Genomic DNA, 15,882 nt, shown 5'->3' on the forward strand with positions numbered 1-15,882 from the left:
ATATGTTATAACACTTTGGAGAGACATTCTATTCCCTCCACACATGATCACCATCCTTATAGGACTACCATCATTTGCCTATAGGTGAATGTGAGGAAAACACTCTTCGATCCTCCTTCCTCTACTCACTCCAATAATGTCCTTTGTGTGATTTATGAGAACATAACCAAGCAAGTCCTAGGTATGTTCACCACTGGGTAGGGGTGTCAAATGGGTAGGTTTGGGGTGGACATAATTGAGTTAGGTATATAAAACTCATTTACCCATTATAACCCATTTAACTAATTGCTTCTAACCTAAACTCAAACCAACTCAATTATTATGGGTAAACCCTAACCCACCAAATTATCCAATTATCAAAATTACCGGAATGCCCCTAAAGTGAAAAACTCAAATCTCACGGCTCCACCCCTTACCTTCTTTGGTTCAAAGAGTGAGGTTGGAAAATTTCATCAAATCTCAAAAAGAAAGAAAAAAAGAAAAAGAAAAGGCCCCCATCCATTAAATAAAATAATCCAAAATCCAACAAATTTAAACCCCTTTGCTCATTTTCTGCAACTCTATATCTTCCCTCCGCGTTTAATTGTTAAGAAAAATGCATGAAAAACAAAACTCTAATTTTCACAGCAACCAAACACTCCCCAAGAAATAGAAGTGGAAGTGAAAGTCAGACTCCCAAACTCAACCTCTCACCAAAAACTCTCTACACTCCTCTCCCCATTCTACACCAAACCCTTCTCCAAAAAAACGTCTTCTTCGATGGCTCCGACTCCCAACTCTCCTCCAACCTCGCTGTCCTCGTCCTTCGCCTCCGCTTCATCACCACCACTGCCACCATTGCCATGGCGGCTCTTGTCAGTCATTGACTCCGCCATTGTTGAGAGAGTGAAGCAAGAGTTTGGGGTTTCTGGGATGGTTTGCTTAGGTGGGTTTAGGAATTTGAATACATGATTGGAGGCTGAGAAAATGAAGGAAAATTTTAAATGAAAACCCTAGTGAAATGATTAGAGAGGTTGAAAGAGGGGTAGGGCTGGGTTTTTAATTTTTATTTTGGATGGGAAGGACTGGCTTGAATTTGGGTTAATTGTTTTTGGGTTAAATGGGCCTCAATGAGTTTTTAGTTAAAACCCAATAATTACTAGGTCTAATTGAGTTGATCTCTATTTAACCCAAATAATAATTGGGTGGGTTTGTGTTCAATTAGAGTGAGTAAGTTTGGATGGGCAAATGGGTTTGGATGGACAAATGGGTTTAGACTTATTTTGCCACTCTTACCGCTGGGATTAGTTCAAGGTAGTTAGGGCTGAAGGCAACAACTTTATATTGAGACTTTTCTACTATTTAAATATTATTAAATTTCTATATCATATTTTTTAAAATATTACTACTAAAAAAATGAAATTAATAATTAAAGATGTGAAATGAGGTATATATAGAAATTGTGAAAATAACACAATTCATTTAATCATCATCAAATTTTTTTTATCATATAGTAATTGATTTTGCAAAAGAGTATTTTTCCTGGTTTTGAATCTCCAGCCTTAGTCCTCACTTCTAGCATATATAGAACAAAATGTATAAAATTGAATTAATATAAAATTTCTGAATTTCATATCTCAATGGGCTGGTATTTAGTGAACAAATAACAATAGCAGTGCTGAGGGGCAATACACCATGTCTCAGTGAAACATGATAATTTTTTTTTTTTAACATATAAAATGAATCTGACAAATGTTTAAGGTACCTTTGTAAAAAGTCTTATAACTCAATTGGTAACCCCTATGTTTCCAATGGAGATGTCCAAGTTCAAATCCCCCACCTCCATTATAACCACTGAATTATAAAAAAGGAAAGAAAAAAGAATACCTGGTTTCTTGAAACCAATTTCTTTCAAATCCAGCTTCTAATATATATTTACCCCAAACATCTATCTTTGAAAGTAGTAATGAATATACACACACTAGACTTAAAGAATCATTGGATAACTGAATATTACTTGTATGTGCTGATCTTTAGGAAGAGCATCTTAACTTATTTTCGCAACATCATAGTTCCACAAGTAGAATAATAATCCATTACCGCCTAAAGCAATGCACAAATGTACAATAAATCAGTTGAACAGTTTCCAAGTGAGCACATTAGCCCCTCAAAGAGGGAATGTCTTTGTTTAGTCAATAATACTTGAGGGGAGAAACTTTCATGCTCATTTGTCGTCTCGATGTGACCAAGTGTATCATCACAGACAATGACGGTATCATAGTAGGGTTTGACTATGATAACTTAAGTGGATAACTCATTTTTGCAATATCATAGTTCCACATAGTAGGGTTTGACAGATGCTACAATAACTTAAGTCCCTTTTAAGGCAAAATAAGGGAAACCAGACTAGTCTACAATTACCACAGCAATAGTCCTAAATAAAACCAAACATTCTATAGATATCCAAAAACAAAAAATTTCCCTAAACTCATTGTATAATTCGACCAAAAAAATACACTTGAGCTCAATGATAAAGGGTGGGATGGCATTTGAGTGGATTCTATGTGGAATCATATAAAGACATGTATTTATTTTAATTAATCAGCAAACGGTTACACTCATAAATGTAGATTAGCAGAAAAATAACTAAAAGACTGACAAAATTTCAAACTGATATTAGAAATCCACCATGACCAAAATCAACAATTTCAAGAGAATTTTTGACAAACTACAATCAACAATCGTTTTTGGAAAAGTCTAGGCATTTGATATAGACTCCCAACTTTGAAACTTTTGACAATATCAAGCAAAGTAATAAAATTCATGAATATGTAAACAAACAATAAGTCATAATACATGTAAATGAAAAAGATTCAGAATCGGATCCAGTATTTTAGGAGCTAACTGTTAAAAAAAAAAAAAAAGATTCTAAGGCTCAACTGTGGTCACCTGTTGCCACTCCCCATCAACAGCTTCCTTCCACAATGTCACACTGTTGTTTCCATCAGCCACAGCCAATATGTTTCCTGTTAGCGACCAGGAGACCCTCCAAACAGGAGTCTTGAAATCATTCAGAACCTTGCCTTCCCATTGATCCCCCTCCTTGGCCACAGTCCATATGATGACTTTGCCATCCTGTGAGGCACTTGCAATTGTAGATTTCGGAAGTCCCAAGTTAGGTGCCCAGGCAACATCACGAACCCAATCTGTATGCATCTGAAGAGCTGGAAAGCAATCCATCTTCCATGTCCCATTATAGAGCTTCCACACCTTCACAGTATTATCACAACCACCTGAGCAGAGCTTCTGAACAGGATCAAGCAAGCCAGAACCAACAAGAGCCCCGGGAGCTGTTGAGGGAGCCCATGAAACAGATGTGACACCAACTGGGTGAGCCTGGTCGATCCTTGAGGTGTCCCAACCACCATCCGGTCTTGCAGTGAAAACTGAGATATTCCCATCTGAGGAACCACATGCCAAACAAAGTCCCAGTTCATGAGGAGCCCAAGCAACAGAATTGACAGATGACTTGTGGTCATTGAAGACATGGGCTTGGGTCCACTCATTTGGATTACCCTCCCTCCATATTATCACCTGCCCATCATAAGAACATGAAGCAAGTAAAGACCCAAATTTTGGGTGAGCCCATGCCACCTGCCAAACAGGTCCTTGGTGACCAGTTAACGTTGCAAGCTGCTGAGAGGCCGTATTGCTCACCCCAGTTATCTTAATGGAGTGGTCTGATGAGGCCGTGGCAACACGCTTGCCATAGTAATCCATGGCTACATCATGGACCACATCTTGGTGACCAGTTTCAATCTTTTGTGAAGGCATTTCCTACCGTTAACACTGCTCAGAACAAAAGAAGTAAACCTAAATTATAACTGATTCATACTCCAATTGATTTTGCACATAATTTCATATCCTTCAGAAAGTGAAATCATCTAAAATTTTATACATAGACCCACTATTCGATTCCTAAGAAAGTGCAAGAACATGAAAAACAAACTAAAATAATAAAATCCTCGAAATTCTAAATTTTCCGCAAATCTTTAAAAATACGATAATTGAATAAATTTCATGAGCTACCCATTATTTCTAAGATAACAAATCATAGAAATCTGAGCTCAGCCTCATATAACAAGTTGCATTATTGAGAGATATCTGAGATTTGATGCTGCATATAAAAGTAGCTATGAAATCACTGCTATAAGGGAATAAGATCAAATCCCATATAGCAAGTTGCATCATTTGCAAATATTGCATGAATATGAATAATCCACAAGTAGCTATACAAATTCACCAATCAAATTAAGCCTACCCCAAGTGCTAAAAATTCACAGACAATGAAATGAAATTCATCAAATCTTGAACAAACCCCACAAAAAATCCAAATCCCATTTATCATTTTTTTTCTACAAATTTCCTTATAAACCACACACCTAATCTAAATCTTGAACTTACGAACCCAACAGAATCAAATCATCAACACACCAACAACAAAAGGAGGAAAGCATTAATAAATCAAAACTCACCGACACGAGTTCAGAGCACAGCGGAGCGGCGGCGGCTGCGTCAGCGTTGTCTCTTGATCTCTCAGACTCTCAGTCTCTCCGATTCGGATTTGTTTCCTTTTTTTTTTTTTTTTTTTTAATTGGATTTGTTTTTATTATTTTTATTTTTATTTTGGATAGTTGTCTCTTGATCTCTCAGACTCTCAGTCTCTCCGATTCGGATTTGTTTCCTTTTTTTTTTTTTTTTTTTTAATTGGATTTGTTTTTATTATTTTTATTTTTATTTTGGATTGGATTTTAATGCGGTATTGGGCTGGGCTCATTAGAACAATCAGCAGAGCAGGCCTCTTCTTCTTTCTTTCTTTCTTTTTTTATTTATTTTTTATTTTTTTATAATTAATTTTTTAAAATTTAAAATTAAAATTTATTAATTATAATTTTGGGCTTAAATTGGAGAGAAATTATTAGGTCTACTTGGAATACTGATATGTAGGAAAGTGTGAAGGCAAGTGTGTGAATCAGTTTCTTAATCAGTATAAAAAATGAATAAATAAAGAGCAGTGTTATAGTTACTACAAATTTTACTACATTGGTGTTACAAACTATGTGTCACAGATTAAAAAAAGGCAATTTAAAATTCAATTATGAGTTAATTAAAACTTACTAGTTACATTCATTACCACATCAGTTTGTAAGTTTCATGCAGTAAAACTTATAGTACCTTTAGCATTTCTCAAAAATAAAATAAGATGAAAACCACTATTTGATGCCACACTTGCATAGGTGATAGTGTTTTATTGGTTGGAATGACTATTTTAGCAATCCTCTCAATGGATTGCTAAAATAAATAACCAAAAGAAATGACATTTTGTGTTCTAGCAATAGGATCAGTTGGCATCAGAGTAGGAGAATCGAGATTCTACATGCTTTGGAGCGAAAACAATTTTTTGTTGTTGATAGATACTATAGAATTTAAACTCATGACATTTATTCTATGATAATTGCTGACAAAAGACTTTACTAACGAAGCAAACTCGAACCTACAAAAAACTTGTGTGGAGTGGGCACTCAGGGCTCATGATAATATTGTTCATTTACAACAAAAAGAAAGCTACCGATGTGGGCTCATGGCCCATGAAATTTCAAGAAAGCTACGACATCTCTATATTATCATTAATTATTATGTACATATTGTATAGTTATATTAGAACAGATGAGAATATTGTATAGTTATATTACACCATTGTCAGTTTCTTTAAGACTTTCTTCCATCTTTCCTCCATCTTTCCGTGTGTGCATTTTAAAATACTTACTATTCTCAAAAAATAAAATAAAATAAAATAAAATTGTACGAACATTGCATTCCATTACATAGTTCTAGCAGTTAATATTAATCAATATCACATGGTGTGTCATGTACTGTTGAACCGGATTAGCATTTTTTTAATAACCTGGAGTTGAAAATGGTCCGTATCTTCACACGTGAGGCACGGAAAAATAATGGCTTTTCATATATATATATATATATATATATATATACACACATATAAAACTATTCATTGTTAGAACTTACGAAGATTCACATTGGAAGAATGTGTATTAAACTTCAAAATAATCTGTGGTGCTGGTCAGCAATGATGTTCATTATTCATCAATTGTGTTATTTAGTTAGCTTAACTTACAAAATTATTTGTTGTCGGATAAGAATTTAAAAGCAAATCTTGTCAACATAAAAAATAGAAAAGTCATTAATGTGGTAAGAGCAATTACAATGCTGAAAAATACTATAAACTCAAATCCCGTTGTTTTTATTTATTTATTTTTAAATGATCATAGAACACTTAAGTTGCGTTTGGGATTAAAGTTTAAAGTTAGTTTATTTTACTACTTAGCTTATTTTTGTTACTATTCATAGGTCTCACTGCATTTTTTGGTATTATTCATGGATTCTACTGTACTTTTTGGTATTATTCATGAGTTCCACTGTACTTTTTGGTATTATTCATATCCAATTGTACTATTTCAGCTAATTTTTGCTGGGTGCACGTGACACCCTCAGATTCCATCACACATATTTGTCAAAGCTCATTTATGAGCTTGTTCCAAAAAGTTTTCATAGCTAGCTTTTCCATTTATTGAGAAATGACCAAAGTTTGGGAGGAAAAGTAATTAGCACCAACTCCTCCTAAGCCGCAGGGAAAGCTCGCTCCCTCCAATCCGCTAACTCCAGAAGGGCAGTCATAGAACAAAGTTAGGTTTTGATCGGTTGGTGTGTAATCGAAGTTATTAAAATCCAAAGTGGTATTGACTAACTTTGGAGGACATGGACTATTCCAGGGGTCAAATCTTGCAATGGTCATGGTATGATGAGATTGGTCGATGTTTAGTACAAGGAAATCTAGTTCTTTAAATCTGATAATTGGGTATGGGTATTCATTGTCGCGGCACGTAAGCTTGAACCCTGGTAAACCGCAAAGCTCAGATCGATTACCACCCCAGAAAGGGTACGGAATGTTTCTGATCCTTCCACAATTAAAGGGACGAATGCACTCATCAAAGTATTCGACGGCGTTGCAGTAAGATGGAGGTAATATTGTTAAGAAGAAGAAAAGGGTGATGAGGGAAGAGAGAGCTAGACAATGGGAATTCATGTTTAGAAGATAATGAAGAAAAGAACTGGGAGATAAGCAATGTTATGGAGCAGCCACACAATGTTGAATAAAGACTAGAAAGCGATAGATATAATGATAGATAGAGGAACGCTCTTATTTGTTGGGTGCAAGCACCGTGTGGGTCCGGCCCACATGCTTGGGTCAAAGCTCATTAAATGAGCTTGCTTCCTCAAGCTTCCAAAGTCAGACTGCTTGGGCAGTGACTTAGGCGTGTGAGACACGCTGAAACTGAAAAAGGAGAAAAGAAAGAAAACTGAGGCCATTCGGCCTAGCGAGAAGAGCAGAAGCAATAGTGCCCCATTCGGCCATTTTTGTGTGTGAGTTTCAGAGAGGACGAGACACAGAGAAAGAGAGTGCTTTAGCTTGAGTGGTGCAGTCCGAATGAAGGGATAGAGAGTGAGAGTGTGAGAGAGTGAAAAAGAAAAAAAATAGATATTTTTCTTTGCTCAAGATACATGTAAAGAAAATAAATTGGTGAAATTTTTATGAAGTTTTTGAGAACTAACTATAGAGAGTTGGGGTATTTAATAAAAGATTTTGCCATTGATTTTATAATGAGATTGTATTTACTCATTGAGATTTATTTGTTGCATATATAACTTATTGTGAACTTAAGTTAGCATAAACTTGATAGTTGTAATCTCTATTTCATAGTAGATATTTTTTGGAGCTGTTCCGTAATTTTTTTTCTCTACAATGGAGGATTTTCACGTAATATTTGATATTCTTGTATGATTGTGTTTATGTGGTGCTTGCTGGAATTTTTTTTGTTTCCATAATATTGCTATTGCTTGGTAATCATTAATTTTAATTCACACATAGATACTGAGGGCATTAAGAGCATCTCCAATTGTGTAGGCAAAAGCATAAAATTTTTTATAATAAAGAATGAGACCATAAAGACAGTCTCTAATGGATTCTCTATACCCGGAAATTTTTTTGGCTCATGAACAATAGCTCATCAAGTTTGATGGGCTATTGTTCATTCTTCAAATTTTTTTTTCCCATTATAGTAATCAAGTATTGAATAAAAAAATATTAGAAGATGTGTAATTGTTAAAAAAAGAATAAATAATAAATAAATAAATAAAATTTAAATAAGATAAAAAATCTGTTGAAAAGTGTATTTGAAAAAATAAATAGCTAAAAAGTAAAAATCACTATTTATTTTTTAAATAGTACAAAAATTTAATAAATTTTCTAAATATGCTTTACATTTTTTCCAACATTATTTACAATAAACAAGCTGACCACTTGTTTTTTTGGGAGAAAGGTGAGGTTTCAGAATGGTATTCACAAGAGAGAGAAAGAGAGAGAGAAGAATATTGACTTTCGACTTTATGAGATCAGCTAGCGTGACAAATCTTTGGTTGAATGTCAAGAGACGCAATGAAACTGCCAACGCTCTGGAATTGTATTATCATAACAAAACTTAAACTATTGTTTAGTTGAAATTACCAATTTCGTTAAACTTTTCTATACTTGGATGGAGTGCTATGCTATTCATGACTTTGTGAACACGATTGTGAGAATATTTGCCTATAGTCTTAAAATTCAATTATTACCCCCATCAAAAAAAAAAAAAAAAATCAATTATTCCTTTCGAATTTTTTTCATCAAAATATTTAAATTTTAAATCTTTCATCTTATTTAAAACTAGTCGCTAACTTATGTGATATGCGGAAAAATTATTTATATAATAAAATCTAAGATATTTAAAAATAGAAAATTGGGCTAATAATACCATATATATATATATATATGCTTATGTTGTCAGCATCTCAAGTGCCTAGTTAATAAAACCTACAAAGTAATTTATAATTTTTAAATTAATAAAGCAAAATTCTCTAAAGTTATATATACACATATACTCAAAACTAATATAAACTACAAAGATATAAACAAAGACCATGATATAAGGAAGACACATTAAGCTTCAAATTTGAGCAGCAATATGACTTTCTCAATCTTACTCAGTCGTAGTAAAAACAATATAAACTAGGGGTGTTCGCAATGTGGTGTGGTGTGGTTTGGGGCCATTTTTAGCACCGCACTTTGCGGTGCGGTTTAGCTAAAATCATAACTGCACCACACCTTGTTTTTGCAGTCACATGTACGGTGTGGTGCGGTGTGGTGCGGTGCGGTTTAGCTAAAATCATAACTGCACCACACCTTGTTTTTGCAGTCACATGTACGGTGTGGTGCGATGTGGTGTGATGCGGCTTAGAGTTTAGCCAAAAATATAACCACATCGCGCCTTATTTTTGCAATCACATGTGTGATATTATGTATAAAATGCGATTTGAAGTCAGTATATTTTTCAAATTTTGAACTTTTCCTTCCCAGCCCAAAACTAATTTTTCTCTTTTTTTGTTGGGCCAAGTTATAAATTATTGAGCTAGTTTTTTCTTTATTTTGGATTGGCTTTTCTAGTCAACACTTGCTAGGGTTATTAATTTTTTGGGGGAGGAAAATAGGGTTATTAAACTATTAATAATATATTTAATATTAAAAATAAATAAATATATTAATATATAAAGAGGGTGCGGTTTGTACGGATTTCTTATTATAAAACCACAAATCGCACTGCACCATGCGGTGTGGTGTGGTGCGGTGCACTATTACTTACGGTGCGGTGCGGTGCGGTTATGCCATTTTGCGGGCGATTTTGGTGTGGTTTTTGCAATTTGTGCGGTTTATACGGTTTTGTGAACACCCCTAAAATTATAAACAATTCAAAATATGGAACAATATCAAAATTATAACACCTAATTCCATTATCTTTTACGTTGAATCCAAACAAATAATTAATTGAAATTAATCGAAACAAATAATTATTCAACCAAAAATCATAGCTTTAATTAAGAAAACAAAAAATCACATGAACTCAAATAAAAATTCTCAATAAAGCAAAAACATATAAGGTAAAGAATTAAGATCAACCTACTGTGACGCAAATACCAAAAACCGCAAGACTTAAAACTTCCAAATTCTACTTCAAAACCAAACAAAACCCTCCAAATTCAAAAAATTCATATATAATATACCAAATAAAAATTTACCATTCCCTAGGCTAGAAGACATAGGTTGCAGTTTTGATTTTTCTCCAAAAAATAAAAATGCTTCATCTGCCATACACAATATAAAATAATTATTAGAAATTTCAACCCAAAAACCAAAACCACAAAAACACTGTCAAAATATGGAGATTAACCCAAATACTCAAAAGAAAATCAATTTTAAACATAACAGAAGAATAAGATAGAAAGAAAATTTCAGGCACATATGAAAGCAAATAAAAAATAAAGAACCTACGATTTTTTTTTTTTTTTTTTACGTGAGTCTCTCTTTCTTTTTCCTTTTTTTTTTTTAAATCCTAAAGTAAAGTTAAGTTTAGGGTTTTAAGATGGTAAGTGCTAGGGTTTTAAAGAGAGAAGAGAGAGTCCTACCTGGAGTCTCTCTTTTCTTCTTAATCCTTTTATTTATTTTGTTTTTTTCTTCTCTTCCTTTTTTTTTTTTTTTTTTTTTTTTTTAAACCTANGCAAGTGTTGACGGTGATGATGTGACAGATACAGATGGTGTTGAGCAGGGGAAGCAGCCTCCTCCACTAGAGATGGTAGAACCTCAGGTGAGAAGGTCTATTAGAGAGCGTCGTCCATCGACTAGATACCCCACTTCTGAGTATACTATGATTACTGAAGATGGAGGGTCAGAAAGTTTTCAGGAAGTACAATCTCATAAGGATAAGCAAAGCTGGTTGAAGGCTATGCATGAAGAGATGAATTCTTTGAACAAGAATAAGACTTATGACTTGGTGGAACTTCCTATAGGCAAGAAGGTACTGAAAAACAAATGGGTGTTCAAGCTAAAGAAAGATGGTGACAAGTTAGTGAAGTATAAAGCTTGATTAGTGGTTAAGGGTTTCAGTCAGAAACAAGGGATTGACTTTGATGAGGTATTTTCTCTAGTAGTCAAGATGAGTTCCATTCGAGTAGTTTTGGGATTATTAGCTTGCTTGGATTTTGAGCTTGAGCAACTTGATGTGAAGACAACCTTTTTAATGGTGATTTGAAAGAAAAAATCTACATGGATTAGCCAGAGGGATTTAAAGTGAAAGGGAAAGAACATATGGTTTGCAAGTTAAAGAAGAGTTTGTATGGTTTGAAGCAAGCTCCAAGATAGTGGTACAAGAAGTTTGACTCATTCATGGTGGGTTTAGGTACACGAGGACAAATGCAGATCATTATGTATATGTTAGAAAATTTTTCAATGGTAAATTTGTTATTCTTTTGCTATATGTAGACGATATGTTGATAGTAGGACAAGATACAGGTGTGATTGGAAATTTGAAGAAGGACTTGTTCAACTCATTTGATATGAAAGACTTGGGTCCAACAAGACAAATTTTGGGTATGCAGATTCTACGTGATAGGAAAGCTAAGAAGCTATGGTTATCACAAGAGAAATATATTGAGCGGATTCTTGAAAGGTTTAATATGAAGCATGCCGAGCCAGTCAGCACACCTCTTGGTGCTCATTTCAAGCTAAGAAAGAAATTTTGTTCTTCATTCAAGAAAGAGAGGGGAGACATAGCATCAACTATTTATTCCTCAGCAGTTGGGAGTTTGATGTATGCTATGGTTTGCAATCGACCAGATATTGCTCATATAGTTGGTGTTGCTAGCAGGTTCATGGTTAATCCTGGTAAAGATCACTGGGAAGCAGTGAAGTGGATTTTTAGATATTTGAGAGGTAACTCTAAATTGTGCTTGACTTTTGGTGATTCTAAATCAGTTTTGGAGGGTTATGTAGATGTAGCTTAGGCATGTGACCTTGATGGTAGGAAATCTACATCGGGATATTTCTTTACTTTTGCAAGGGAGCTGTATCATGGTAGTCAAGATTGCAGAATTATGTTGCCTTATCTACAACTGAAGTTGAGTACATTGCAGCTAATGAAGCAAGTAAAGAGATGCTTTGGTTGAAACGATCTCTCTAAGAATTGGGTTTGAAGCAAGATGGGTATGTAGTTAATTGTGATAGTCAGAGTGCTATAGACTTGAGCAAGAACTCTATGTACCATTCATGCTCGAAGCACATTGAGGTGAGATACAATTGGTTGAGACTAGTTGTCAAATAACAGTCATTTGAATTAGAGAAGATTCACACAGATGAAAATTCAGCTGACATGATAATCAAGGTTATGTCTAGAGAGAAGTTAAAGCTTTGTGTCGGGTTGGCGGGCATGAATTCTAACTAAAGACTTGGGTTGAAGATCTCCTCCGTAGTGTGCTGGAGGAGGAGATTGTTGGGTGCATGTGACACCCTCAAATTCCATCACACATATTTGTCAAAGCTCATTTATGAGCTTGTTCCAAAAAGTCTTCATAGCTAGCTTTTCCATTTATTGAGAAATGACCAAAGCTTGGGAGGCCTGACTTCTCTTAATGAGAAGTGATCTAAAGTCAGCATGTCATTCCTTGGGTTGTGACTTAGGCGTGTGAGACATACTGAAATTGCAAAGAAGAAAAGAAAGAAAACAAAGGCCATTCGGCCTAGAGTAGAGAGCTGAAACAGAGAGCTGAAAGAGAGAGCCATATTCGACCATTTGTGTGGTGAGTTCTGGAGAGAGCAAAAAGCAGAAAAAAATATTCAGCCACTTCAGGAGGTGCAATTCGTGTGAAGAAATAGAGAGAAACACAGTGAGATTGTGAGAGAGTGAAAAAGAAAAAGAGACATTTTTCTTTGCTTAAGTTACACACAAGGAAGATAAATTGGTGGAGTTCTCATGAAGTTTTTGAGTGCTACAACCATAGAGAGTTGGAATATTTAGAGGAAGATTTTGCTACTGGTTTTGTGGTGAGATTATATTCACTTCTTGAGATTTATTTGTTGTATATCCAATTTATTGTGGACTCAAATTTAGCATAAACTTGATAGTTGTAATATCTATTTCATAGTGGATATTTTTTGAAGCTGCCGCATGGTTTTTCCCTCTACACTAGAGGGTTTTCCATGTAAGATTTGGTGTTCTTGTGTTGTTATGTTTATGTGGTGCTTGTTGGAATTTTTTGTTTCCATAATATTACTATTGCTTGGTAGTCATTAATTTTAATTCACACATAGACATAGAGGGGATTATGATTTTTTTCCTAATAGTTTTTACCTTTATTTAGAGTACTTTCAGCAAAAAAATTTCAGTTTCAGCTAAATAAACTATTCCAATTAGACCTGTAGTATACTATTTTCTTTTTTTTTGGATTGAGAAAGACAGCCGGTCTATCTCTATTATGACTAATTTTTATAGTCTGAGACAAAATAATTGCATAATATATTTCTGATTAGGACTAACTGAACTGGTTCAGTGGTTCTCATGAGTTGCACCTATGTTAAACCTATATATAGAATTCTCCATCTTATTTCTCATACTTCTTAAATTAATTCAACTAATTGCTTCTAGTAGCAGTGGGACCCATGAATAGTAGCAAAAATAAGTTGAATAGTAAAACAAATTAGCAAAAATAATTTTTACCTAACGGACACTTAGATTTGTTTACCTCTTTTGGTAATAAAGAAAAGATATATGGCCTTATATTTACATGCCATCGTTTTGATAGCCGTTCACATTTTTTTTTTGGGAACAAGTTGGGGCTCATTATTCTTATGCATGTAGTCTACATATTGTGAGTTGTGTTACGGCCATAGTTTTTTCACAAAAATTTTACGACAAAGTATAGGTGAAAAACTGCTGTTAGTTTTTGTAGGGTCAGTTTTTGCGGCCCAAGCCCAAGGAGGTATGGATTTGGAACCCTCTGAGCCCAAAACAATAAATTTTGTAGAGAGTGGGCGAAAGGGCTAGGCAAATAATGAAAATGACAGTATTAAACAGCAACACCAATGAGAGAAGTTGAATTAATGTGCTCTCGGATTAATATGAGTACTCTGTCCGAAGAGAAGTTGTTCATTGATAATCAAGGGTTACAATTGCTGGAGCTACAACCATCTAAGGTACCCTTTCTCTCTCCTGTTTTTCGATCCCCTTCCATCAGAGGTACCCTTCCCTTATATAGCATTACCTTCTTACATCTCCTCCGTCCACTTGTTCATCATCCAGGCATCCACTCGAGTACATGTCCCATCATCCCACCTTTAGCCTTATGTGAGTGGCGGTAGCTGAGAAAGCACCGTTCAGGTGTCCTGTCCACATAAATGCGGCCAGAAAGGTAGGTACAGGGCATTAAATGTGGTGGTTGAAGTACGCCTCCTTGATATTCCCCTGTTGCTGTTATCTTCATGTGTGTTCGAGGTTCCTCTCCCTCCTTACACTTGTCAAATAGATCACTTGAACCTCCCATACTCGCGTTTGATCAAACCTCTTCGGATCCGAGGACTCATGACTGCTCGGACGTATGAGCATCTCCTCGGATGGTATACGTGTTCGTCTCCAGGCATCCCCCATTGGCGTGGGCTTCCGACTGAAGGCTTCATCTCCTCGGATGAAGAATGTTCCTCTTTTAGGGCCTTGGGCCGAATAAGCTGGGCTGGGTTTTTCTCCCCCCACATTAGCCCCTCAAAATTGTAGTTTTTCGTACGCATCCGAAGAGAAAAAGTAGGATTTTGACTTCCCCTGGGGCAAAAGCTTGTAAACAGGCAAACTTGAATTGACACGTGTATAAGTATAGGCACTGCTGCTTCATTAATGTCGCTGCGGCTTCCTTATTCCCCAGGCGCCTCATTAATTGCACCAGGTGACGCTTCGCCCTTCCTATCCAACGGTGATTAAATGATCCAACGGCTGAGGTTGTTCTTCGAAATTTGGGCGGGAGTGCCCCTGACCCCTCGTTTGACCCCGTATAAAGCTTCAGAGGACATTATTTCTTCTTCACTTCGCGAATCTTCAGACGCTCCAGAGAGAACAGACGCACCGCTCCGTCCAAAACTCCCAATCGCTGCTTTCAGGCTTCCTGAGAGCCATCAAAAACCTTCCCACAAGCCTGAAATCCTCTCTCCGATTTAATCCCGGTGAGTCATCGTTCACCAAATCTTTTAATTTTCTCTTCGGCCATCAGTGTCAACTGAGCATCATGGGAAAACTCGAATACATGGTGGATACCCCTGAGCGTTTAGAAGCATTTAGGTCCACGTACCACATTCCCCCCAACGTGGGTGTGAGGTACTGCCCCCCAGAAAAAATTCTAACGGACCGGGAGACGGGAGAAGTAGTTATTCCTCTTATCGCCTTCAAAGAAGGGGGGATGACCATCCCCATGGGTCCCATTACTACTAGCTATCTCCGAAACCATAGGATCACTCCCTGGCAGTGCGCGCCCAACATGTTTAGGATTCTAGGGGCCATTGAACACCTTAACCTCCACCTAGGATTGGGCCTCACCTGGCTCGATGTAGTGCATCTGTACGAATGCCACAGCCAGCAAGACGCGGGGTACTACTTAAAATCCCGGTCGGACGTGGTCAGGCTCATTTCTTGCCTCCCCAAATCCAACAAAGGGATGAAAGACGACTATGTGATCGTCTCGGGTGCATGGCATGACGGCCATCACTGCCCGACTAAGCGTGGAAAGCCAGGTGGGCCATGTTAGATTTAGGCACACTAACCATAGGCTTAGAGTCCTTGTATTTTAATCGTTTTCGGTTTCTTTTGTGATACTGTTTTTGAGTCCCTAACATAGCTCTGCTGTGCCTTGAAACAGATAAAA

The 15,882-nt window shown here is 36.1% G+C and overlaps 1 protein-coding gene across 1 annotated transcript; it reads right to left on the bottom strand.

The window, feature by feature from the left end:
* Nucleotides 1-2,634: 2,634 nt before the first annotated feature.
* LOC111984330 (protein transport protein SEC13 homolog B) lies at nt 2,635-4,644 on the bottom strand. Its single transcript, XM_024015959.2, has 2 exons — nt 4,515-4,644; nt 2,635-3,828 (listed from the first exon to the last, which is right to left on the bottom strand). Exon 2 carries the CDS (start codon nt 3,811-3,813, stop codon nt 2,908-2,910), a length of 906 nt encoding a protein of 301 aa, XP_023871727.1. The 5' UTR covers nt 3,814-3,828; nt 4,515-4,644; the 3' UTR covers nt 2,635-2,907.
* Between the last annotated feature and the right edge of the window lie 11,238 nt (nt 4,645-15,882).

The sequence above is a fragment of the Quercus suber genome, unplaced genomic scaffold (assembly GCF_002906115.3).
Source record: "Quercus suber isolate HL8 unplaced genomic scaffold, Cork oak 2.0 scaffold_120, whole genome shotgun sequence".
Taxonomy (NCBI): Eukaryota; Viridiplantae; Streptophyta; class Magnoliopsida; order Fagales; family Fagaceae; genus Quercus; species Quercus suber.